The sequence below is a fragment of the Garra rufa genome, chromosome 1 (genome assembly GCF_049309525.1).
Source record: "Garra rufa chromosome 1, GarRuf1.0, whole genome shotgun sequence".
Lineage (NCBI taxonomy): Eukaryota > Metazoa > Chordata > Actinopteri > Cypriniformes > Cyprinidae > Garra > Garra rufa.
Window position 1 is genome coordinate 28732651 of NC_133361.1, and position 26971 is coordinate 28759621.

The following is a 26971-nucleotide window of genomic DNA, read 5'->3' on the forward strand; positions in this document are numbered from 1 at the left end:
GATCATTTAGAGCCCTTTGAAGCTGCATTTAAACAGCATTTTGGATGTTCAAACTCGTGGGCACCATTGAACTCCACTATATGAAGATAATTCCTGAAATGTTTTCCTCAAAAAAAAAAACATAATTTCTTTACGAAGTGAACTAAATCTTTAAGCAATTTATATTTCTTTTCCTCATTTTTTCCTTGTGTATGCTCATCATTTAACTAAATAAGTGGCGTTTCCTGGCAAGCTTCATAGCTTTACTTTAAGAATAATACAGCAAATGCACACAAAATAAATGTTCTTCTAGACTGACATGCCTGTCTCCAGAAAGTCAAATAAAATTGTTAATACCATTCATGTGAAGTAAATATAATCATTCTGACATGACCCTGCAGGTTTGCCACAAATTTTGGTCACAGTATGGTGGCACAATCTCAAAAAGTAGTATAATTTTGCCATCTACAATTTGAGATGATTTTCACACCAGGGGAATATCTATGGTGCCCAAAAATACAATTTTTACAAGCTTTTGAGACACAAATTTCATTAAAAGCAATTGTAGTCTCACCATTGCCTAATGTGTTATTAATTCTAAACTACATGCACATTTTATATGTATTATGTGCCATAGATTGTAATCTTTAACAGATGCTCATTTGCTTTACAGAGAATCTTAAAGCACAGTCGTTTTGGTCGTATCAGCCTGAAGTGCTACTATGATGCCCCTGAGCAAAGACTCACTGTGGAGATACTGCATGCCGCTGACCTCATTGCCCTGGATGCTAACGGTAAGAGATCAAAATTAGAGAACAATCTATAAATACTTTATTTTTTCTGAAACAATGTCATATACCACTGTTCTACTAACATGTTTGACAAAATAACCAAGGCATTTCAACAAAAACCTTTGTTTTGTGGAAAACACAAGGATCAATATTAGAGAAGAGTAACCACTGTAGTATGAAAAAAGGTTACAACTAAAATCTTGGAGGGTTAAAGCTGTCAGAAATTACTAGAAAGTGGATGCAGGGCACCAGTAGTTCCTCACACTGCACTGGTGTGATCTTGGTCCATGCTTTTTCCAGTCTTTTCCATAATTCAGTAACTGTAGTGTGTTTCTTAGCCATAACTTTTTCCAGAAATTTTCAGTCGAACATTCTCCAAACCATGACACTTCCTCCTCCACCTTTCAATGGCTTCTTCATGTACTTGGGCTTCAGTCATTCCTCGTTTCATGCCAAACATAATATCTCCCATCAGACCCAAATAAATTAAACTTGCTCTCATCCAGTGCTGCCAAGTCTGTGGTTTTCCCACGGAATTGGGCTACTTTAACACTATTGCCGCGGATTGAAGTGACCCCAGTAATGTTATATTTAGCTCCTGGAATGATAATTTTACCAGGAGAACTTGTATTTTAGCCCCCAGAACCCCAGAACATGCTCCTCAGCAAAGGTGAGCTTAGTCTTTTGATTCTTTCTGCGGGTGAAAGGCTTGGTCACTGCTGAGTGCGCTTTTGGCCCGACTTCTCTTAAACATGCTGAGACAGATCTTTACCTTTTTAGCACTGAACTAGCAATTCCAGCTGCAGTGTTCAACTAATTCCCCATTAAGAGTCTCTGGATTTTCCTGGAATGCAAATTTTACAAGGGAAACTAAAAAAAAACATGCATTTTAGCCCCCAGAATGTGATTTTAACTGGGGACTCCACTTGAAACACAACTGGGCTAGTTTTTGAGTAGCTATTGGGAGGGTTTTGTTGTGAAAACCTGGCAACCCTGCTTTCATTACTAAAGTTAACTTTGGACCACACAACATGATCCTCAGCAAAGGTAAGCTTAGTCTTTTAATGCTTTCTGCTGATGAGAGGCTTGGTCACTGCAGAGGGCACTTTTAGCCCAGTTTCTCTAAAAAATGCAGAGACTGATCCTTACCCTGTTCAGTGCTAAACTGGCAAGCAATTCCAGCTGTAGTGCTGAACCGATTCTCCATTGAGAGTCTCTGCATTATCCTGTCTTCTCGTGCATTTGTCTTACGTGGACAACAAGCCTTTTTCGGGGACTTGGACGAATTGTTGTTGTTGTTGTAAATTCAAGAAATCACAGATTTGCAATGGCTGAAATGGTCATTCCTTTGGCCTTCATCTGGACAACCTCCTGTTGCAAATTTTCAGTCAGCTTACAGCAACCCACCATCTTGCAATCTCAGTAAAAATTGGAGGAGTGCTGCCATTTAAATAGGGTTTGTCATATAATTAGGAAAATTAGCATCAGGTGCCAGATTAACACCAATAACCTGGATGTATCTGTAAGTGTTCTTTAATTTTGATCAGAGTTCTTTTTTACACTGTGCTTCAGAATACTAATAATTAATGAGATACGCTTAAAAAACTGCTCTTCTACTCCTGTTAGGAACTTCAAATAGGACTGTTATCTGTTACTCAATTTGTCTCTAAATTCTTGCTTTCCTAGGCCTCAGCGACCCGTTTGTCATCATAGAGCTGTGTCCTCACCATCTGTTCCCCACAGCTCGAAGTCAGCGCACACAAGTGAAGCTCAAAACCCTGCATCCTGTTTTTGATGAGCTTTTTTACTTGTGAGTACCACATCAACTGCTTGAGTCCCAGCATCCCAAACAGCTCTTTGATCCCATTTGTTTCTTCACAGCCATGTCAGCCCTGAGCAGTACAGGCACAGGTGTGCCTGTCTGACCTTCACTGTGATGGACTATGATTGGTTGTCCACTAATGATTTCGCTGGCGAGGCTGTTGCCCCACTGAGTGACTTCTGCTGGCCAGGCAGGCCGAGTGCCACACCTGCTGGAAAGACCCTTCAACCCGTCATCCTGCACTTGTCCCGCCAAAAACCAAGCGGTATGCTAATCGGTCCATTTTGTCCTCCTACAGTACCTGTGACATTTGTCCTTAAAGGGATAGTTCAGCCAAAAAACTTACCCCCAGGGCATCCAAGATGTAGGTGAATTTGTTTCTTCAGTAGAACACAAATGAAGATTTTTAACTCAAACCGTTGCAGTCTGTCAGTCATATAATGGCAGTCAATGGGACCCACGGCTTTGAGTGTCAAAAAAACATACACAGACAAAACCAGATTAAACCCTGCAGCTCGTGATGATACATTGAGGTCTTAACACATGAAAAAATTGGTCTGTGCAAGAAACTGAACAGTATTTATAGCATTTTTTACCTCTGATTCACCGCAATGTCCAACTGTTCTGAGCACAACTGATGCGTGATAAAGAGCAAGCAACCATAACTTCAGTAAATCAGGCTCAAATGTTAGGAGTCTTTCCCCCGGTTTCACAGACAAGGCTTAAGCCTAGTCCTAGACTAAAATGTAAGTCTGAGCTGTTTCAACTGAAACAAAATTGCACTGATTGATCTTAAAATATATCAGTGCCTTTGTTTTGTCTCAAGATGCACACCTGTAATGTTTTTTTTTTTCAAGCATGTTTATAAAAATGACTTAAACGTCCTAATTGAACTATGGCCTAATCCTGGCTTAGTCTAAGCCCTGTCTGTGAAACCGGGCCTTTAAGTTTTTAATCGGTTGCAACAATCAGGATAAGCACAAGTAATTACCATTTTGAGTAGCCGTCATTCCAAAAATCTCTCTATGTAATATATGAGTGTATACGCACGACAGATTGCTTCGGCGTATGCGTCTACTATGCCAGAGCAGGTTGGTGCGTCACGTGCTGGCTGTTGTAAACATGCTCAGGACAGTTGGACATTGCGGTGGATCAGAAGTAAAAAATTATGTAAATACTGTTCAGTTTTTTGTTTTGTCTGCCGTTGACTTGCATATTGACTGACAGACTGCGGCGGTTTGAGTTAAAAATCTTTGTTTGTGTTCTACTAAAGAAATAAAGTCACCTACATCTTGGATGCCCTGGGGGTAAGCAGATAAACATCAGATTTACATTTTTGGGTGAACTATCCCTTTAAGAGTAACCATAAAACGTCTTAAGTCAGGGGTACTTCTGGAGACCTGCTGAACCTTCCTGTTGAATTTAGATCTAATCCTGCTCTTAAACACCTACCTGTAATTGTCTAGTAATCCTGAAGACCTTTATTAGCTGGATCAGATGTGTTTAAATAAGGTTGAAGTTAATGGTATCTTCAAGTCTTTCTGGGAAATTCCTACCTACGAGTTTGCAATTATGATGTGATTACTACAGGTGGTTTTGTTCTGAATAAAATTGAAATTTTAGGAATTTGAAAAATGAGAAAGAAATTAAATTGTCTGACTAACACAAAGTGCTACTGCTAAAAATGAAGAACACAAAATGCCGTATGATTTTCTATGTATTTCATCATTCTTGTGTTGCCGTTTCTCTCGCAAACATGTCAGCTGTAAATCAGTTAAATGGATACAGTTTTCCAGCAGACTTTTGCTTTCACTGTGATTCTTGAACCACTGTTTAATTGGGCTTGAGAAAATCTAAAGTTTGCATAAATATCTCATAAAATATTTTGGACCTAATTATTCTCTCAGACGAATACAATCAGAGTTATATTAAAAAAAAAATGTCCTAAAATCTTTTGACGTTTTTCTTTACAAATCTTCATGTTGCACTTCTACGATGGGTGGATGCACTGTATTGGACTTGAAAATCTCAACACCCATTCGCTGCCATTATAAAGCTTGAAAGAGCCAGAACATTTATTAATATAACTCTAATTGTATTCACCTGAAAGAAGAAAGTCATATACACATAGGATGGCTTGAGGGTGAGTAAATCATAGGGCAGTTTTCATTTTTGGGTGAACTATCCCTTTAAGGTGGCATACACTATACACAAAAGCAACTTTCTAGAGACAGGGCTGAGTCCAATGAAACAAAGTGTAATGTAACAGTAAATATGACATGTTATTTCAAGACGGCTGATTATTTCTAGATTCAGAGAGAAAAGGCAAACAGATTTCATTGTTTTGTCAGCATTGCTTAGTGTTTATTATCTGTTGCAGCCTGTCCTCTTGAAAGGATTTCCAATTACATGTGTCATTGTCTATCGAGAGGTCTGCCACCTCAACAATATTGTTGTGTCTGGTCTGATGGATTCATTTCTGACTGAGTTGCTTCTGTTGTTACAGAGAAGCCCATCATGAAGATGCTGGAGGCGAGAACAGGAGACAGAGAGGCTCAAGAGTTTGTGCGAAAGCTGAAAGAGATCGAGAAGTCAATGGAGGAAGAGTAATGTGTCCCCCGTAGTGCACGTATTTCTGATGGTGGTCTTTTTTTTACCTGTTGTACTATGTTTACTCTTTAAATGCAAACTCTTTTAAATGTATTTTTCACTGTTGTCCAGAAAAAAAGGTAAGATCGTGTTTAAAGATCAGTATTTTATCACTGTTTCAGCACTTGATGTGTGCTGTGTTTTGATGTTGAAGCCCTCTGATTGAGCTTATTGTTCATAGAATTGTATGAATTTAGTAGTAGAATGGTCTATTTTGAAAGAAACATTTATCAGCTGAATTGAATTCAAACGCTTGTCTGAGCTATAGATTATGACTTGAACTCAGAGAACTTGTTTACTTGAGGATTTTCAACAAACACTACAAAAGTAACAGAATTTCTATACATACAGCAGTTTTGCAAGGCCATGTACACACTGCAGATAAATACGGTTCACTGCAAAAAATATTCAGAATTTCAGTATTTTTTGGCTTGTTTTCAAGTCAAAATATACAAACATACTTTTTTAAAAATACATCTTAAATGAAGGTCTGATAAGTAAAAAAAAACTATTTGCAAGAAACTTGCAAGAAACTCAATTCATTAACTTTTATGTTAATTTAAGGAATAGTTTATGGAATATTTTGTTGCTTTTTTCTGTGTAAAACTTTTTTTCCCCTCAGGTTTATGCTTACTAGCATGCACTACATTCAAAAGTTTAGGGTCGGTAAGATTTATTAACTCATTTATTAATTTATTTACATGCACTACCAGTCTAAAGTTTTTGGACAGTAAGATATTTAATGTTTTTTTTTTTTTTTTAAGTTTAATATGTTCACAAAGCCTGCATTTATTTAATTCAAAATACAGCAAAAGCAGTAATATTGTGAAATATTTTTCTTTCTGCTTTCTAATTGAATATTTTTGAATTTTCAAATGTAATTTATTCCTGTGATCAAAGCTAAATCTTTAGAATCATTACTCTAGTCTTTAGTGTCACACAAAAAGAGAAATCATTTTAATATGACAATTTGCTGATCAAGAAACCATTTTTATTATTTATTATCAATATTTAAAACAGTTGAGTATATTTTTCTTTTTATTTGATGAATAGAAATATCCAAGGATGCTTTAAATTGATCAAAATTGATGATAAAGACATTTATAATGTTACAAAAGATTTCTATTTCAGATAAATGATGTTCTTCTCAACTTTCTATTCATCACAGAAACCTGAACAATTGAGCTGTTTTGAAAGTAAAAATAACAACAAATCAGAATATTAGAATGATTTCTGAAGGATCAAGTGACACTGAAGACTTAAATAATGATGCTAAAAATTCAGCTTTGAAATCACAGGAATAAATTAAATTGAAAATATATTCAAATTGAAAACAATTATTTTAAATAGTAAAATTATTTCAAAATTGATCAAATAAATGCAGGATTGGTGAGCAGAAGAGACTTCTCTAAAAAACATTAAAAACTTACTGTTCAAAAACATTTGACCAGTAGTGAACAAATCAATTTAAACACACATGTATTTTGTGTTTTTGAAAGAATTGTCTTATGCTCACCAAAGCTATATTTATTTATTTATTTAATTTTAAATAATTTAAAATGTATTTTATATTTACTATACAACTTAATTTGTTCCTGTGATAGTAAAGTTGAAGTCTTCAGTGTCACATGATCCACCAGAAATCATTGTAATTTACTGATTTGCTTCTTGAGAAACATTTATTTTTATAAATGTTGAAAAGTGCTGTTCAGCTTAATATTTTTTTAGAAAAAAAAAACCCATCATGAATACCTTTTACTGTCACTTCTGACCAATTTAGTGCATTCTTGCCAGATAAAAGTTTTTTTTTATCTTACTGACCCCAACTTTTGAATGGCAGTATATGCCTAAATTTTCTTCAAAAATAGCTAAGGCTAAACTAAGTGACTCAAACTACCGGCCGGCAAGACAGTTTCATACAGCTCCTCAAGTTTATCTTTGCACCAAGCCCAAAAATCAAATGTCATTTTCAACTGGCCTTTAATATTTCGCCAGAAAATTTAAGATGGAGAATGCTTCTGTTTTTTTTTACAGCCAAACTGTTGCTATGGTTATCACCATGTCAACCATTGCAAAAGTGATTCCTGTATTCCACACACACATAAGGGATTCACTCCCGCATTTAAATGCAGTCATCACTCCCAAAACTTTGCAGTGTGTACGTGGCCTACGTGTAGCATGAAAGGCAACAGAACGTTGATGACTTTTTCATGTAATCATGCAGCAGCGCCAATATGATAACGTTTACCTTCTTATTGATCGATTGTTCTCTGTTGGCTCTTATCAAGGCAAATACTTTCAGAAAAGTCCTTTATCTTAAACTGTGAATGTTCAGTATTTGTCCTTGAATCACACTGGATTGTGTTGAGGTTTTATCGTAGCATTTCTGTAAGATGTTGTCTTTCCTAAAGAATGTATTCGTTTATGCCAAGTGGTTTTATCAATTTACGGGTTTAATGTTCAGATGGTTCTCTTCTCTTGTATTTTCGCTGTCAAATGACTTGTTTTTATTGCCAGCAAATGATAGGGTTAAAAAAAATACTTTTTCACATCGCGAAGGCTTTTCACCACCACGTTTTGAATGTCTGGCTACTTTAGCGACTGGAGCAGGTAGAGTATTGGGAGTTATTGGATTTATGAACTTTCCTATCATGTTCTTTCCCGTCTGTACATTACCAATAGCTCTCAGCAGGCCACTTCCTGTTCTGCTATTATAACTCCAGCCTGTTACTTTTCCTCATCAGCATCTCTCTTCTTCTGACCTTCACACTTCTCATGTGCTATTCACCTCCCGGTGAGTGAAAACCACCAGAAATGAGCCACTCGCAAACAAATGAAGGCCAAAGCCTGCTGAAACATACCGCAGAACCCAGCAACACTGATATTACTGCTCCACTTGAAACATGCTCAAGAATGTGATCCTGTCAGCAACTCTCTGTCTCCTTTGTGACTCCAGTAATGGTGTATATGGTGTGTGTGTGCATGCACGTGTGTGGCTGCGTGCACTTTGAATTCAATAAAGAGACAATAACGATTAGAAAGAGACGTGTTTATGCTGAAAAACTGGTTGAATGGGGTCATTGTGTGATCATTATGTTGTTTTTTTTGACAGTTTTTGTGCAGATGGCGTTGTGGTGGCCTTCAGCATCTCATCTCCCACCAGCAGAGACGTCTTTCAGCCTTATTATCACTGCATGCTTTCAAACCCACACTGCAACTGAGCCTCACAAGTTCTGTGGTTATTCCAGGAACTTATTCCAGGTGCTATATATTACAAATTAAAATTCACAGAGTAAAATTTAACAGAGGCAGAGTTTTACACCAGTGTTTTGTTATATAATTCTTAAAATATATCTCTAGGTGAGTTTTGTTATAAAGTAAAGCACACTTTTGCAATGTGAACACCTGAAGACATGGAGTTATAGTGAAATATGAATTTATCGACCATATTTGTGATCCTCCCTGCTGAAAAAAACAGCTAAAACCAGCCTAGGCTGGTCAGTTTTAGCTGATCAACCAGGCTGGTTTTAGCTGGTCAGCAGGCTGGCTCTAGAGGGTTTTTGGCCACTTTCCCAGCCTGGTCTTAGCTGGTCAGGCTGGGAGACCAGCTAAATCCAGCTAAGACCAGCCATCTTTTTAGCTAGGCTTATTAGCTGTTTTTTTTTTCAGCAGGGATGGACCACAAAACCAATCTTAAATGAGTAGTTCCCTTTCAGAACAAAAATTTACAGATAATGTACTCACCCCGTTGTCATCCAAGATGTTCATGTCTTTCTTTCTTCAGTCGTATAAGGAAATTGTTTTTTGAGGAAAACATTTCAGGATTTCTCTCCATATAATGGACTTCTATGGTGGCCCCGAGTTTGAACTTCCAAAACGCAGCTTCAAATGGCTCTAAACAATCACAGCCAAGGAAAGAAGGGTCTTATCTAGCAAAACAATCTGTTATTTTCTGAAAAATGACAATTTAAATATACTTTTTAACCTCAAATGCTCATCTTGTCTAGCTCTGTGTGTACTCTGTGTAGTGATTGATAATGTTTTTAGAAAATAACTGATTGTTACGCTAGATAAGACCCTTCTTCCTCAGCTGGGATCATTTAGAGCCCTTTGAAGCTGCATTTAAACTGCATTTTGGAAGTTCAACCTCAGGGGCACCATAGAAGTCCATTATATGGAGAGAAATCCTGAAATGTTTCCCTAAAAAAACGTCATTTCTTTACGACTGAAGAAAGAAATACATAAACATCTTGGATGACAAGGGGGTGAGTACATTATTTGTCAATTTTTGTTCTGAAAGTGAACTACTCCTTTAAGTAGTACAGGTATTTGTAGCAATAGACAAAAATACACTGGGTCAAGATTACCAATTTTGCTTTTATGCCAAAAATCATTATGATATTAAGTTAAGATCATGTTTAATGAGGATATTTTGTGAATTCCTTACCGTAAATATCAAAACTGAATTTTTCATTATTAATATGCATTGCTAAGAACGTAATTTGGACAGATTTAAAGGTGATTTTCTCAATATTTTGATTTTTTTTTTTTTTTTTTTTTTTGCACATTCAGATTACAGATTTTCAAATGAGTATCTTGGTCTAATATTGACCCATCCTAACAAATCATAAATCAATGGAAAGCTTATCTACTAATAATAACGTATGTGCAGTAAACGGTAAAACTATTTAAGATACAAACTAGTGTGTTTATAACGATAATAAAGTTATATGATAAAAATTATCAGTTTTAAATATATATATCAAGACGGTTTTTGTAAAATAGCTGGAAGGTTAATGAAACCGGAAGCTCTGCACTTTCTAGTCACAAACTGCCGCGGCCGCTCTAACGTTAAAAATAAGGTGCTTACGTTACAAATTTCACATTTGGTGTTGATTAAGTTGTATTAAAATGTTTCAACACACTTCAGCAGCAGTACAACACTCACAAGGAAGAAGTCACCACCAGGTGTCCCCACAGATTTCCGTATTACTGTCCTCAGTTCTTTTTCCGGACGTTAGATGGCTTATTAAGAGGTGAGGGTCATTAAATTGTACATTATCTGTAAAGAAACTAGTCTGTTATTGTAAAAAACCTGCATCATTACTAATAACCTGGGGGCTCTTTAAAGGACAGATAACAGTATCATAAAAGGCAAAAGAGCAAAACGCCTACTGAAAGAGGTGGGAAGCTAATCTGTGTTGTGTCAGAGCATCATAATTATGAGCACACCATTAAAGCACAGAGAAGACACCTACTTATTAACTCCAGTTATTATATATAGTTATTATACTTATAATTTAGCAGTCCTAGTTCAAAGCTAGCATGGTAACACCGCCTTGTGTTGTTTACAATGTATCATTAGACTGCTAAAATTAGATGTTGTGTTTTAATACCGCTTTGAAACCTTTTTGCATGTGTACACTAATCATGAAAGAGCAATAGAATGCTTACATGCACTGCATGAACCTCAGAAAGCTTGTCAGATGTCACGTGTGAGCCATGTTTCACCATAAAGAGTAGTCAAAAGTTTACATACACCTTGCAGAATCTGCAAAATGTTAATTGTTTAACCAAAATTTGAATTTATAAAAATGAGCCTGTTCAAAAGTTTACACACTTGATTCTTAATGCGGTGTTGTTACCTGAATGATCCACAGCTGTGTTTTTTGTTCAGTGATAGCTGTTCACGAGTCCCTTGTTTGTCCTGAACAGTTAACAACCGCCTGCTGTTCTTCAAAAGAAATCCTAAAAGTTCTGCAAATTCTTTGGTTTTCCAGCATTTTTGTGTATTTGATCCCTTTCCAACAATGACAGTATGATTTTAAGATCCATTGTTTCACACTGAGGACAAATGAGGCACTCATATGCAACTATTACAGAAGGTTCAAATGCTTACTGATGCTTTAGAAGAAAAAAACAATGCATTAAGAGCCAATGGGTGAAAACTTTTTGAATTTGAAGATCAGTGTCAATGTTACTTATTTTGTCTTCTGGGTAACATCTTCTGTAGCCTCTGAAAGGCAGCACTAAATGAGATAAATATGATATTTAGGCAAAATAAGAAACATTTACACATCCTCATTCCATTCAAAAGTTTACACCCTGGTTCTTAATGCATTGTGTTTGAACCCTCTGTAATAGTTGCATATGAGTCCCTCGGTTGTCCTCAGTGTGAAAAGATGGATTTCAAAATCATACAGTCATTGTTGGAAAGGGTTCAAATACACAAAAAGCTGAAAACCAAAGAATTTGTGTGACCTGAAGGTGAACTGTTCAGGACAAACAAGGGACTCATGAACAACTATGTGTGGATCATTCAGGTAAACAAAACAGTGTTAAGAATCAAGTGTGTGTAAACTTTTGAATAGGGTATTTTTTTTTTATAAATTCAACAATTATTTTCTCTTGTGGAGTATATGTAAACGTCTTTTATGTTAAATATCTTATTCAGGTCAGTACTAAATAAAAAAAAACATGCATTTAGTATTATCCCTCTCATTTTGGCAAAATAATAATCATTTTGCAGATTCTGCAAGGTGTATGTAATCTTTTGACTTCAACTGTAATTGTAGAATAGTGTATTATATTTATATCATATATTTCAAATGATGTATTGCGTATTCAAATGACATTTGTCAAGATTTTTTTTCAACACCTTCTGACTCCCATCGCTCCACTGGGTTGTGCTCGGAAAGCAGCGTGTGCTGGAAACTGACCTGAAAGGTCCACATGTTTGTGTCCTGCCAGTGTCTCGTAAAGCAAGCCATGGGCTGTTAAGCTCTAAGTGGCTCATGCTGATGGTCAGGCTCTGTGGACTGTTACACCTGGTGTGTGGGCCTGATTGGACCCAACAGACTGGTCCTTGTTCCAAATAAACCACTTCACTGTACTCACTACCTATACTGCCTACATAGTCAGCTGTCTTTCAAGACAGCATCTGTAATGAAACATCACAGATTAGTGATTTAGAAAGCTCTCTTAAAAATAAAGATGCTTCACAATGCCGTAGAAGAACCTTTTTTGTCTAAATGGTTTCATAAAGAACCTTTAACATCTGAAGAACCTTTCTGTTTCACAAAAGGTTCTTTGTGGCGAAAGAAGGCTCTTCAGATTATAAAAAGGTAAGAAAGAGATTATTTTTTAAAGAACCTTTGACTGAAAGGTTCTTTGTGGAACCAAAAATGGTTCTTATATGGCATCGCTGTAAAGAACCTTTTGAAGCACCTTTATTTTTAAGAGTGTATGGTTAGATACTACACTCTGCATGGTAGACTCGACTTGCAGTTGACTGAAATAGAGTTTCTATAACAATATAGAAGCACATGCAACAGCTAAATCTATTTAGAATTTATCAGAATTTTAGAATCTGGTCTAAATCTATATATTTTTTAAAAAGCCTTCATGTAAGGAACAAGACATAATGATTCCTTCAAATGTGGCCTCTGTGGGCAGCCAACTAACATTTGGGAAAGAGCAATATTCCCCCTAAAGCACTTGTTCACTTGCACGTTCATTCAGATGTTCTGGGAGGATATAGATGAGATCCCCTGATGTCACGAACAGGAACTTTTTATCCTTCTGGCCATTACGTCACATTATTAACACATAACAGGCCTCGTCGTGTCTGGTGATGGTGGTGGAGGAAGGGCTAAGTGCATTTCCATTCCACTTGTCACACATGTTAGTCATGATGGACATCTCCTTACACATGGTCCTCATCCAACCTGAACTTCCTGGACGTAGTGTTGTTAAAAGAGACAGATGCAACAGGCCTTTGTATAACCCCCCTTAGCACTCGTTCTGGATGTGGATGTCTCCGTGGGGGAGTGAGGCCCTCTTCGGAGTGCATGTGTGAGGGCCACATGGCGTTTGGGACGCCTGCCTCAGAGTAACAGCTTGGTGGGGAAGCGTCCCAAATCACAGGGGCTGGCTAATGAAGAACAGAGGGTAGATGAGGAGAGAAGTGCAGACCCACTGTCAATCCTTTATAAATATTACATAGAATGACTGATGAGGGGCACAGATCGCGAGCGGGTTTGATACGATGGAATGTGCTGATATGAATGCCCACGCCCTGCTGAACGCCCCGAATTATTCAGAGGATATGCAGTACTGCGTCTTCACAAACATGAGTTAATTCTCTAAACTTTTGGTTATCAGCGCTTTTTTGTTTTGCTTCGACTCCTTAAAGGACTATTCTGGGTTGAATAGCCTGCAACTTAAGCTATTGCTGCAGATGCTAATGATTAGCATGGAAAAAAGCTTCAGAAAACATGAATGAAAACACATTAATGCTCTAGTAATGGGATAAATGTTACGCAACTGTTAGGCAAAGATTTTTCCACACGGTTTCGAAATCATAACGCTTAAAGTTTATTGTAGAATGTATTAGCATAAAAGAGAGATTGAATCTGCACAAACTCCATTAATATTACATTATGTAGTGCATAACCAGAAGTTCATCCACTTAGAAAAGTAGTTCCCTCTAAAAGGATGGTTTAGCCAACGTAGCAGCTCAAATGTAAACTCTTTAACAGGAAAAAGGCTTCACATTTATTTTTCTTTAACTCTCCAGAGCACTTGTTTGCTAGTATAGCTGCATCACCGTTTTCAATTCTTAACTACAAACTGAGTTAGAAGTTACAATTTAAGTATACACTACCAGTCAAAAGTTTAAGATTTTTAATGTTTCATTTTTAAAGAAGGCTTTTCTGCTCAACAAACCTGCATTCATTTGATCCAAAGAACAGAAACACAGTAAAATCTTAAAATATTTTTACTATTTAAAATAACTGTTTTCTATTTGAATGCATTTTAAAATGTAATTTATTCCTGTGTTTTCAAAGTTGAATTTTTATCATCATAACAAGAGTCACATGATCCTTCAGAAATCATTTGAATATACTGATTTGCTGCTCAAAAACATTTATTATTATTATTAATATATTGAAAACAGCTGAGTAGATTTTTTCTTTTTTTCAGGTTTGTGTAATAATCGGTAAGTTCAGAAGAATATAAATATCATCTTATCATCACTTTTGGTCAATTTAAAGCATCCTTGCTAAATCAAAGTATTAATTTCTTTAAAAAAAATGCTGATCTTTGAATCTTTCTATTTATCAAAGAATCCTTGCCAAATGTACTCAGCTGTTTTAAATATTTTTAATAATAACAACATAACAGTAAATCAGTATATTAGAATGATATATAGAATGATAAATAAATGCAGGCTTTGTGAGCAGAAGAGACTGAAAAAATGAAACATGCGAACAATAGCATACTAGCATATTACACTTAGCATACCACTTCTAACTTGACAGAAAAGTAAAGAACTAAGAATTATGAGGCTAACAATCATTTGCTTGATCCAAAAATCACACACTCCTTTTGAATAAGTACTCTTTGACAGTTAAAAACTAAATCCTATATAGCATTAACGTGTTTATACTATAAATTTGATCTGGACATACTACAGTCATGATTTTCTCATTGTCATGTGACTTACCGGCATCAGTTAAACTTTGCTGCCATTCACAAATCCTCTGCTTAGCCTTAAGTATTCATTAGGGGTGCGTTTCCCAAAAGCTCTGTTCCATCATTACTAATGGAGTTCAATGGAACTGCAACTATAGTTAGTTAATGAAGCTTTTGGGAAACGCACCCCAGATGTGCTCTTCAGAATTTCGCCAGAAGTTTTAGGTCATCTCTTTACTTATTGCCTACTGTTTTATCAACACTGTGAATTCTGACATACTACTCTGTGCATATACAGTTCCCTTCCGGGAACTCGAGCCGCGTCAGGAACGCTATGGGGAACGCCATTGGCGGGCCGCACTCTGAACTGTGTATAACAACCAATGAAATGACGGGGGGTGACGTCACAGGCGAGGTGACGTCACCGACCAGGAAGTATAAAGCACGTGCGTTTGAAGCCGGCGGCAGCTTTTGTCATTCAGCGAGAGCGCTCTGTGTCTGTGTCTGTCTTGCCATTTCTGCTGTTTTTGTGTCCAGTTTGACACCCTTTTATTTGAGTAGAATGGCATCTTTACAACCTAAAAGTAAAAAGAGTTTGATGGTGGTTAAGCGGCCGCATAGACAGTGTGTCCCTCCCTGCCAACGCTTCATTGTTGGTGGGGATACACACAGTCTATGCGTGGTCTGCTTGGGAGCGGAGCATGCACAGTCAGCCCTCGAAAAGGCTGGCTGTGAGCACTGTGAACGCCTGCCGGTGCGTCTGCTTCGCTCCCGGAAAGCCCTCTTCGAGGAGGGGGCTTTCTCTAGCGTGCCCCGTGGGTCTGGCCCTGCTTCCGTCGAGGCGGAGCGGCGGCTGCACTCGTGGGGCTCGCAGCTCGATCTGCTGGAGGGTATGGAGACGGGTGATCCCCTATCTCCGCCCTCACTCAGCGGATCGAGCGATCTCCTCCTGGATGTGGAAGCCCGCGCTGCGGTTTCTTCCCCCCGGGAGGAGGTCCCCGAGTTCCTCTTGTCTTCCTCCGAGGAGGTTGACATTGAAAGTGTTTTAGAGGAACCACAACCGCCATCACGCTCGCCTCACTATGAGGAGCTCATAGAGGTGCTGACTAATGCGGTAGCCAAATTACACATCACATGGCCCGCAGAACAACAGCAATCACATGAGCCGCAGCGAAGCCGATTAGATGATCGCTTCCTGCGGACAAAGTCAGCACCTCCAAAACGGAGCCTTCCCTTCTTCCCCGATCTCCACCAAGAACTTTCGAGATCGTGGGAGAAGCCATACTCCTCACTAGGGATGGCGAAAACTAAAAAATTTCTTGACCGACCACCGAGCCTCATTAGCCGGTTGAAACCGGTTAACCGATTAGTTTAAAATATGGTACGCTATTTGAAATAACAGCCATTTCCAGCCGCGCCTGCAATTTCGCAACTCTGTCGTATTCTGGCCGCGATCACACCGAACGCGTCTTTTAGTTCTAAAAACGCGAGGCGCACATCACTGCCTTTTTTTGGTGACTTTTAATAAAAGAGCGTGCTGCGGTTTTTTTATGTTGCTAAGCAACGACCAAAACAACTGTCCTGTCAGTCAAATCAAAGGATTATAGCGCGAGCGCTCTAAAATCTTAGTTTTATGCTGTTAAGTAAACTGTCATAAACCCTAAATAATACAGCTCCGGGTTACCCACGATAGACACAAAAGGTTTCTCCTCTATTTCTTGCAGTCTCCAGACTTTTTAAGCAACCGTAAAATTCCGTCACCACAACAGAAGGCCCGCCTCTCCATTCATTCGATTGGACAATGGAAAAGAACGAGAATGACGTTGGGCGTTTTTCCGCTCAGAGTTGATTTTTTTTTCAACTTCACGCGCTCAGAGCGCTCCTGCAAAAACGCGAGGCGCAGCAGGCGGTGAAAACGCGAGGCGCCTGGGACGCATAAGCAGCGCGTAGAACGCTCACTGCCAACAGAAAACCATTCAAAAGAGGCGCCTCCATCTGCAAAAACGCGTTCGGTGTGATCGCGGCCTCTCTCTGCCGCTCTGCCTCCCGCACACACACACACACACACACACACACACACACTGCCACTCACGTCACTTTTTTTAAAATCCCCTACAGCGCGAAACATGAGTCCCGCAAACGCGGCGCCGAAGAGCTTGTTGTATGTAATCGTAGGACAAATGGCTCCTTAGTTTCAAATGGTTTGGGTACAAGGTGATCACTTTGAAAATAAAGGCATTTGTCTAGGTTAGAAGCTCATTTGAAACATTGCCACGGCTCATTTAAGAAAATGACAGCTCCGAAGAGACGCCGCTTTAGTTGAGGTAGTGCTAACCATATTAAAGAAAGATGATGATCATCATCACCTTATCGGTTACCACTGAAATGTAGATGTAATGTATTTCCAAATCTAAGCCCATCTTATGCGGAATGTTGCCTAATAGACTGCAACATGATAAAACCAATGGATAAAACAGGCACCTTCAGAATGCGTAAAAGACGCACCGGCACTTTTTTTTTTAACCGACTACCGACAACTTTGACCGGTTAACGTTGATACGGTCAACCACCGGTCAAACGGTCATCGGTTAACATCCCTACTCCTCACGCCTTTTCTCCCCCGCTGAAAATTATGGAAATGTGGGGGGGGCAGAGGAGAGTGGCTATAGGGCGATGCCACGGGTCGAACAGACGCTTGCGGGCTATCTGTCACCCGGCTCGGCATCGTCCTTGAAGGCTCCGTCCTTGCCCACCAGGCCTCTTAAAGTTACATCTGGCCTGATGGGTAAGGCATACACGGCAGCAGGTCAAGCAGGGTCTTGCCTTCACACCATGGGCATCCTGCAAGCCTACCAGGCTGACCTGCTGAAGGAGTTCAGCAGCGGCGAGGAAGTTAGCGTCACAGAGATGCAAAAAACTGCAGATCTCGCTCTCCGCGCCACCAAGGAGGCCGCCCGTGCTGTTGGGCGGTCTATGGCAGCCCTGGTGGCCGCGGAGAGGCATCTCTGGCTGACCCTGTCCGACGTAAAAGAAAAGGACAGGGTCACGCTTCTGGACGCCCCCCTGCAACCATCTGGCCTCTTTGGTGCCGCGGTTGATACCGTTGTGGCTAGGCACCAGGATGCCCGCAAGCAGGCGGCGGCGTTCAGAACATTCCTTCCTCGCCGCGTGTTCTAGGAAGTCCTCGGCTAAGCGGCCCTGACGGTTGTGGTTCAGGGCCGTTGAGGGCAGCCCCTCTCGAGGGGGTTTGCACCGTACCTCCAGGTGCGGGTTTCAGACCCCTTCGTGGCCCTCAGGAGATGAGTCAGCTAACCCTGCCAGTGTTACAGGACGCGGCTATCTCCCGCGAGCATCCTCTAGCTGGTCCGCCCGGAAACGTAGCGGCCCTGGAGAGTTCGCAACCCCCGCGGGGGTTTTCCGAGGAGCTAATTCCGGCGCTTCCTGCCAGTTCGCTGTTACAGGACTCCGAGTTAGTTCCTCGAGTAAATCCAGACACCAGTCTCGAGAGGCTGGTACCCTTAGTGAACTTTCTGGTTCTTCAGCACAGGAAGTATCTCTGGTTCGCTTTCAGGGGCAAGGCTTACCGATACAGAGTGCTTCCTTTCGGCCTAGCTCTCTCACCCCGCACTTTCACGAAGTGTGTGGATGCTGCTCTGGCTCCGTTGCGACTCCAGGGCATCCGCATACTCAACTAACAGTTAGCGGTTCAGCATCGAGGTGCTGTTCTCGCTCACATGAAAGAGTTGGGGTTGAGACTCAACGCCAAGAAGAGTGTGCTTTCTCCACTTCAGAGGATCATTTACTTAGGCGTAGTGTGGGATTCGATCTCCATGCAGGCACGCATGTCTCCTGCACGAGTCGATTCCATACTGACCGCAGTGAATGCAGTAAAGCTAGGCCAGTCACTCACTGTCAAACAGTTTCAAGTACTGTTAGGTCTTATGGCAGCCGCTTCCAACGTGATACCTTTTGGACTGCTGCACATGAGACCACTACAGTGGTGGCTCAGGACCAGGGGGTTCTCCCCGAGGGGAAACCCACTCCGCAAGATCAAGGTCACGCGGCGTTGCCTACGTGCCTTGGCCATGTGGAGGAAACCCTGGTTCCTCTCTCAGGGACCGGCTCTGGGAGTGCCTGGTCGCCGCATCACGCTAGCGACCGACGCTTCCCTTACCGGTTGGGGAGCGGTCATGCGTGGCCGCTCAGCCCAAGGCCTATGGAGCGCCCACCATCTCTCGTGGCACATAAACCGCTTAGAGATGCTGGCAGTATTCCTGGCCCTAAAGAGGTTTCTCCCAGACCTAAGAAACAGACATGTGCTGGTCCGTACAGACAGCACTGCGGTGGTTTACTACATAAACCACCAAGGAGGACTCCGCTCACGCCCCTTATACAAGCTGGCGTACCGGATACTCCTTTGGTCTCAAGAGAAATTCCTCTCCCTGAGAGCAGTCCATATTCCTGGACATCTGAATGTGGGAGCAGACGTCCTGTCGAGGCAGGGGCCGAGGCCCGGGGAATGGATGCTTCACCCAGAGGTGGTGAAGCAGATCTGGAGAGTGTTTGGCCAGGCACAGGTGGACCTGTTTGCGACTCAGGAGACATCGCACTGTCCCCTCTGGTACTCTCTAGTTCCTCCAGCTCCACTGGGGCTGGATGCCATGGCACAGACGTGGCCGAGGCTGCGTCTGTACGCCTTTCCCCCGATCGCTCTGCTCCCGGGAGTTCTGGAACGGGTCCGTCGGTTTCAAGTGCGGCTGCTACTAGTAGCCCCGTACTGGCCGGCACGAGTATGGTTCTCGGACCTGGTATCTCTCCTAGACGGCTCTCCATGGGAGATTCCCGTCAGGAGGGACCTCCTGTCTCAGGCTGGGGGCGCAATATGCCACCCCCACCCAGAGAAGTGGAGGTTATGGGTGTGGCCCCTGAGGGGGCACAACTCATAGGAGCGGGTCTCTCAACCGAGGTTGTTGAGACCCTTCTCCAATCCAGAGCTCCCTCTACGAGGAAACTGTATGGCCTTAAGTGGAACTTATTCGCGAGATGGTGCCACGAGCGCCACCTAGACCCAGTCAACTGCCCGGTTGGTACAGTTCTGGAGTTCTTACAGTCTCGCTTATCCGCAGGGCTAGCTCACTCCACACTAAAGGTATACGTGGCGGCCATAAGTGCCTACCACGCCCCTTTAGGTGGCCTCTCAGTAGGTAGAGAGCCCTTGGTCATACGGTTCCTCCGCGGTGCGCTCAGGCTGAGGCCTCGAGTGACACCCAGGGTCCCCACGTGGGACCTCGCTGTGGTGCTAGAAGCTCTCTGCAAGCCTCCATTCGAGCCCATAGAGGAGTCTACGGACCGCGCCCTCACAATTAAGACGGCGCTCCTGTTAGCACTCACCTCTCTCAAGAGAGTAGGTGACCTGCAGGCCCTTTCGGTGGCCCCATCTCATTTAGAGTTTGCCCCAGGGATGGCCAAGGCCTTTCTATACCCCAGGGTCGGGTACGTCCCGAAGGTCCCCTCCCTAGCACCGCAGCCAGTAACACTGCAGGCGTTTTATCCTCCTCCGTTCACGGAGCCGAACCACAGGAAGTTCAATTGCATGTGCCCAGTCAGAGCCTTAGATGCATACGTCCACAGAGCTGCCACGTGGCGTAGAACAGAGCAATTGTTTGTCTGTTACGGCCCCCCAAAGAGAGGGGGCCCGGCCTCTAAGCCTACTATCAGTAGATGGATCATTGATGCCATATCTACAGCTTACGAGTCCTCTGGTCTCCCATCCCCGATGGGACTCAAGGCTCACTCTACTCGAGGTCTGTCGGCCTCGAGGGCTCTGACGGCAGGTGTCCCAATACAGGACATCTGCAATGCTGCGGGTTGGTCCATGCCCCTAACATTCGTTAGGTATAACGAGCTCGACCTCAGAGCCGCTCCAGGCTCGGCTGTACTCTCGGCCTAGTGCGCTAGGCCTAGAGGGTCAGCCACCTCCCTAGCCAGGAGGAGACTTCTCAAGGCGCATTCTTTCTGCGGAAAGAAGAGAAGTCGTTTCGCCACTTAAAGAGATCTGCAAATTCTACCCTTTTGTCCGTGCAAGCTAGACAAAAGCTCTTTCAGTCCCTCTTGTCCTGGCAGTACCCCCAGACAAAGGACTAAGACTCCTCGTGAGCCCGAGGGCCGAGGGGTGCCTCTCGCACTGGCTGGCGAACCAGGCAGAGGTCACGGTTCTCGTGTGCCTAAGGGCCGAGAACTGCACAGCCCTCTTGTCCGCGGAATGCTAGACAATGGCTTAATTCTCCTCGTGTTCTGACGCAGGATGCTATCAGACCGAGTGTATTTCGGTCCCTCTGGTTTCTGGCTTTCCCCAGACCAAGGACTAAGACTCCTCGTCTGCCTTCAAATAAGGCCGAGGAGTGCCTCATGCACTGGCTGGCTACCAGGCTGAGGCCCCTACTGTCTTCCCCATGAGCCCGAGGGCCGGGGATTGCAGTGCCCTCTTGTCCGCGTAATGCTAGACAATGGCTTATTCCCTCGCATCCTGGCGGAGCTCCAGGCCGAGCCTTGGATCCCTCTTGTTCTGGCTGAACCCCCAGACAAAGGATCACCCTCTCCTCGTGTGCCCGAGGGCCGAGGAGCCTTGAGGTCGAGCTCACCGTCCTCGTGGGTCTGCGGACCGAGGACTTCCCACACCATCTGTCCGCCGAGTGCTAGACAGTGGTCATTCGGTCCCTCTTGTTCTGGCTAACTCCCAGACAAAGGACTAAGACTCTGCGTGTGCCTGAGGGCCGCGGAGTACCTCTCGTTCTGGCTGGCGACCAGACAGAGGAAGACTACCATTCCTCGTGTGCCCGAGGGCCGAGGACTCGGGGCCTTCTTGTCCGCGTAATGCTAGACAAGGGCTCTCTCTTTTTCCACCCTGGTTGAGCAGACACTCGCAGGGCTCGGAAATTATGGGGACGTTGGTAGTCTCGTTCCCCATAGCGTTCCTGACGCAGCTCGAGTTCCCGGAAGGGAACGTCTCGGGTTACTATTGTAACCTTAGTTCCCTGAGGGAACGAGACGCCGCGTCTCGGACCATAATTCCCGCACCCTGCGGCGCTCGCTTCATTCCTAAAGAGCTGCCGCCGGCTTCAAACGCACGTGCTTTATACTTCCTGGTCGGTGACGTCACCGCGCCTGTGACGTCACCCCCCGTCATTTCATTGGTTGTTATACACAGTTCAGAGTGCGGCCCGCCAATGGCGTTCCCCATAGCGTTCCTGACGCGGCGTCTCGTTCCCTCAGGGAACTAAGGTTACAATAGTAACCCGAGACGTTTTTTGCTTACTATAGTTGCACTTGCAGAATCTGCAAAATGTTAATGATTCTACCAAAATAGGAGGGATCGTACAAAATGAATGTTGTTTTTATTTAGTACTGACCTGAATAAAACATTTCACATTAAAGATGTTTATATAGTCTACAAGAGAAAATAATAGTTGAATTTATAAAAATTACCCCGTTCAAAAGTTTACATACACTTGATTCTTAATACTGTGATGTTACCAGTTTTGTCAAAAATTGGGCTACTTTATCACTGTTGCCGCGGGTTGTTTTTTATGTCCTTGGGTTGAAGTGACCCCAATAATGTAATCTTTAGTCCTTGGAATGCTAATTTTAGCTGGCTCCAACTTGCCTCAACACACCTGCCTGGACGTTTCTAGCAGTTAATTTCAACCCGTTTCTGGGCTGGTTTTGTTGTAAAAACCTGGCAACCCTGGTTGTTACTTGAACTGTTTTTTTTTTGTTTTTGTTTTTTTTGTTTAGTGATTGTTGTTTATAAGTCCCTTGTTTGTCCTGCAGTTAAACTGTCAACTGTATGATTTTGAGATCCATCTTTTCACACTGAGGACAACTGAGGGACTTCTATACAACTATTACAGAAGGTTCACATGCTCACTGATGCTTCAGAAGGAAACACAACGCATTAAGGGGGTGAAAACTTTTTTTCATTCGAAGATCAGGGTAAATTTGACTTATTTAGCCGTCTGGGAAACATGTAAGTATCTTCTGTAGCTTTTGAAGGGCAGTACTAAATGTAAAAAATGTATGATATTTAGGCAAAATTAGATAAACGGACACATCTTCATTCTGTTAATGCTATTAATGCATAGTTTTTTTCTTTCTGGATCACAGTGAGCATTTGAACCTTCTGTAATAGTTGCATATGAGTTCCTCAGTGTGAAAAGATGGATCTCAAAATCACACGGTCATTATTGGAAAGGGTTCAAATACACAAAAATGCTAAAAAAACAAAAACAAAGAATTTGTGGGACTTGAAGGATTTTTCTGAAGAACAGTGGACAGTTTCACTGCTCAACTATCACAACTATCAACAACTATCACTGAACAAAAAAGGTAACAATACATTAAGAATCAAGTGTATGTAAACTTTTGAAAATGGTCATTTTTATAAATTCAACGATTAATTTTTTCTTGTGGACTATTATGCGAACGTCTTTTATGGGAAATATTTTATTTAGGTCAGTACTAAATAAAAACATGCATTTTGTATGATCCCTCTTATTAAGGTAAAATAATTAACATTTTGCAAATTCTGCAAGGTGAATATACACTTTTGACCTCAACTGTATTAAGGAAGAATGCACATTCAGAAGCAGTCATGGGCTAGATTCAACTTAGGCTAGCATATTAGCCAATAGTATGCTACTCCAAATTGCAGGTGTCCATTCTTGGTCCTGAAGGGCCACTGACCTGCAGAGTTTAGCTCCAGTTTGCCTCAACACACCTACTTGGATGTTTCTTGCATGCCTAGTAAGACCTTGTTCATCTGGTTCATTTGTGTTTAATTGGGATTGGAGATAAATTCCGCAGGACACCGGGCCTCCAGGAGCAGGATTGGATACCTCTGCTCTTAAGCCTACACAGGAACACTGGCTGAACCAACAGTGTGAGTATGGGACAGGGCTTTCTGTTTGACCAAATAATGACAAATAGGAGGAGGTTGTTTTTGCAATTACATTTTGTTATTATAGTAGCTCAGAAATTATACACTTTATCTACAAAAAAAACGAAAGTTTGTCTTGTTTTTAAAAGCAGGACAAGGCCCTAAACCTCCCGCAGTCATTTCCTCTGGGTGTGTGGAGAGTGTATGAGAGAAGGAGAGAGAGAGGAATGCTGGCAGAGGGCTGTGTTCAGGGGTGGGTCTCAGTTTGGATCTGGCTCTGTCAGGTACGTTTAACAGCGCTCTGATCTTACGTCCTTTATCTGTTCTCACACAGCCCTAATCCTCCCACAGAAATGTAGCAGTAAAGAGTTTCAGCAATAGCAGGCCAACTCCCCATGGCCCCGCCGCAGTTACACCTGCACGTTCCTCTACTTCACCTGAGCAGCCCGCACTTTAGGATTAGTAATGATATCAGAGGGGATGTGTTTCCATTTGAGATTTATGCTGGCTGGGCTGTCATTAACCACAGGGTTCGCGTTACTACCCTCATGTTAAAACATGTTGTCTGGAAGCCGAAATCCTCTCACGGGGAACTTCCAGACTTCCAGCAAGTCAAAGCAAATGCCATCAAAGGCATAGAAAACTGATCCACTGTTAAAACAAAACATTTCGCACAAGCTCACTGAATCTACAGCATTGAAAGAATTGGACTATCCCATGAAAGCCAAACCAATCACCGAACAGAAAGTTTCTGGAAAACTGTTTAACAAAAAACTTCTGCTTTGTTCGAGAGCACATAATTAGATTCCCACAGATAAAAGCTGAACAGAGGCACCTGTTGAAAAGGCCCTTTGGCAGAAGGCCACAGGTGGGCTGCAGATTTGAAGTGGCGTCGGGGTAATTAAGCATTTCAGAAAGGAAGGTTGGGAGAGCTGGGGTGAGGATAGACCGGCACAGCGACTCCTTTGTGGCTGCCAGAGCTCCTGTCAAAAGGAGCAGAAATGATATTGGACAGCTCACCCCTGAGGAATGCAACTGGACAAGCAATGGGGGCTTCGCTCAACCCCTTCCACTGTCCCTCTCGCCTCAGAGGACTTCTGAAAGTGCAGAGTCACTCTTGTTATCTCAGCTGAAGAGAAATAAAGTACAATGAGTGTGCTAAAATAAGAAGGAAGGCAGGCTGTTATTCTAACTAAGTCATGTTAGGAGGCCAAATCATTAAGTAACACTGGTTTTCTTTAATGTGAATAATGCAATTGGAATGGGAAACCACAGCAGCCCAAATCTACACCAAAGATATTTTTGCAGAAATTAACATAAATATGCAAAGTAGGCTTATTGGAAATAGATGCCTCTCTATACATTTCTGAAAAACTGAAAAAAATCATACCTATATGTATGAATGAACATTAGAGGCAGTAAAACTCTGACACATCACACTCATTCACAGTTACTTGCAGAATATTATGTTATGACTTCAACACAATTTTAGCGTCCTGCACGATTTTAAAACTGATACTTTTGAATGTTGTCGCCACATATAAAGCTGCATATGCATGAGATTTCTAATTCAGTAGGTTTGCTCAGACACGATACGCCATTGCACTTGAGTGATGAAGAGCTCTGGAACAAACTCTGTGAATGTACGGTTTGACAAAACAGCTCAAATTTGCATAAGGAAGTTAAAATAACATGGCTGCATTAACAAATGCATTTTTATATCACTTTTGCATTTGTTAACACTATTGGGTAGGTTTAGGGTTGGGTTTGGTGTAGGGGATATTTCCAACACAATAGAGCATTAACCTTTAGCGACACTCCCCATATTTCAGTTCTGAACAGCCGCAATACATACCTCAAGCAGCGCAATAAAAAGCAACAATAATAAAACTGTGCCACGGTCACATATTGAACGTGTGTTTTAGCACCACCAGGACATTTCACTTAGAATCTGCCGCAAAACATGCAGTAAGGTACGTAATTACGATGCTACAGAAATGTATATAGCCATGTGTTTTCATGAGCCTAGGTTGTAAATATAGCATTTGTCCATACTAAGAAATGCAATTTATACCTTGTAAAGGTGCATTATTTACACAGGAATCATAATTGTGAGAAACAATGAATCAGCAACAAAATTATGCTGATTTATTGAATAAACTGCAGACCATCATCTACACTTGAGGTCAAAATTTTACATCCTCCTTTCAGAATCTGCAAAATGTCAATTATTTTACCAAAAATCAGCGGAATCAAACAAAATGCATGTTATTGTTAATCTAGTACTGACCTGAATAAGATATTCCACAAGAGAAAATAATAGTTCAAAAGTTTACATACATTCATTCAGTGTTTGAATACTTTATCACAGATTGTGTGAATCTTTGCAGTGTTTATCAAATACACAGACGTTTTTAAAGATTTTTCGATCAACCTGTGCAGAGCTGAATGAATTTAAACACACGTATTGCCTCCACTTGTCCTGCATGTCTTTGAATCGAGGGGGAACGTCTCGGTTACGTATTGTAACCCTCGTTCCCTGAAGGAGGGAACGGAGACGTCTCGTCGAGACCGACGAATTGGGATATCGCCTGGATAGACCAATCTACTTCGTGTGTATACAAACGAGCCAATGAATATTGGCATGCATGATTGCAGCCAGCTGCGGCTGATCACAGCGTGAGCATATAATGCGCAGCAGGTGCATGCATCATCAAGGTTTCGCTGAGGAGCTGGGACAGGCCCGGCCGTACAGCGGTGGTACAGGAGCCGCGGCGACGGGACGAGACGTCTCCGTTCCCTCCTTCAGGGAACGAGGGTTACAATACGTAACCGAGACGTTCCCTATCAGTCGGTCTCTTCGACGTCTCGTCGAGACCGACGAATTGGGATCCCTAACAAAGCGCCGTGGCTGCTGTCCCTTCCAGTGTCCTGAGCGGGCCCCCCTGGGTCCTGTTACTGGCTTTGGCCAGGGGCTCGCATCAAGGAGAGCCAGTCACTGTATAACTCAGCACCATCCATTTCAGTGAAACTGGAGCACTGGGAATATGCGGAGCTCACGTCCTTCCGATAGGAGGTTCGGAGCAATACACATATAACTCGATTCCGGTTTATATGGAAGATTGGAGGTGATTGAACCCTCGTATACTGGTAGAAGTACTACCGGGGAAACACACAGCCTCTAGGGCGCAATGTGGAATTGTAAGAGATGCAATTGAGTCTCTACGTAGAGCCTAGCCCTCTATCGGTTCTGAAGGATTCATCGAATGAGGGCCTGACGCCTGACGTTCCGCTACGTCGGCTGTCAAGCTAGCGGAG

General features: G+C 42.1%; 2 protein-coding genes across 2 annotated transcripts in view; both read left to right on the forward strand.

The window, feature by feature from the left end:
* Positions 1–5456, forward strand: part of baiap3 (BAI1 associated protein 3) — a 73928-nt gene extending 68472 nt beyond the window's left edge. The window contains exons 31-34 of the mRNA XM_073838685.1: positions 653–773; positions 2457–2580; positions 2652–2857; positions 5099–5456. Of these exons, the coding sequence (XP_073694786.1) occupies positions 653–773; positions 2457–2580; positions 2652–2857; positions 5099–5202 (555 nt within the window). The 3' untranslated portion in view covers positions 5203–5456. The remainder of the gene's footprint in view (positions 1–652; positions 774–2456; positions 2581–2651; positions 2858–5098) is intronic.
* Positions 5457–17499: 12043 nt separating this feature from the next.
* Positions 17500–26971, forward strand: part of adgra2 (adhesion G protein-coupled receptor A2) — a 36538-nt gene continuing 27066 nt past the window's right edge. Inside the window, exons 1-2 of the mRNA XM_073830582.1 lie at positions 17500–17503; positions 17935–18038. Of these exons, the coding sequence (XP_073686683.1) occupies positions 17500–17503; positions 17935–18038 (108 nt within the window). The remainder of the gene's footprint in view (positions 17504–17934; positions 18039–26971) is intronic.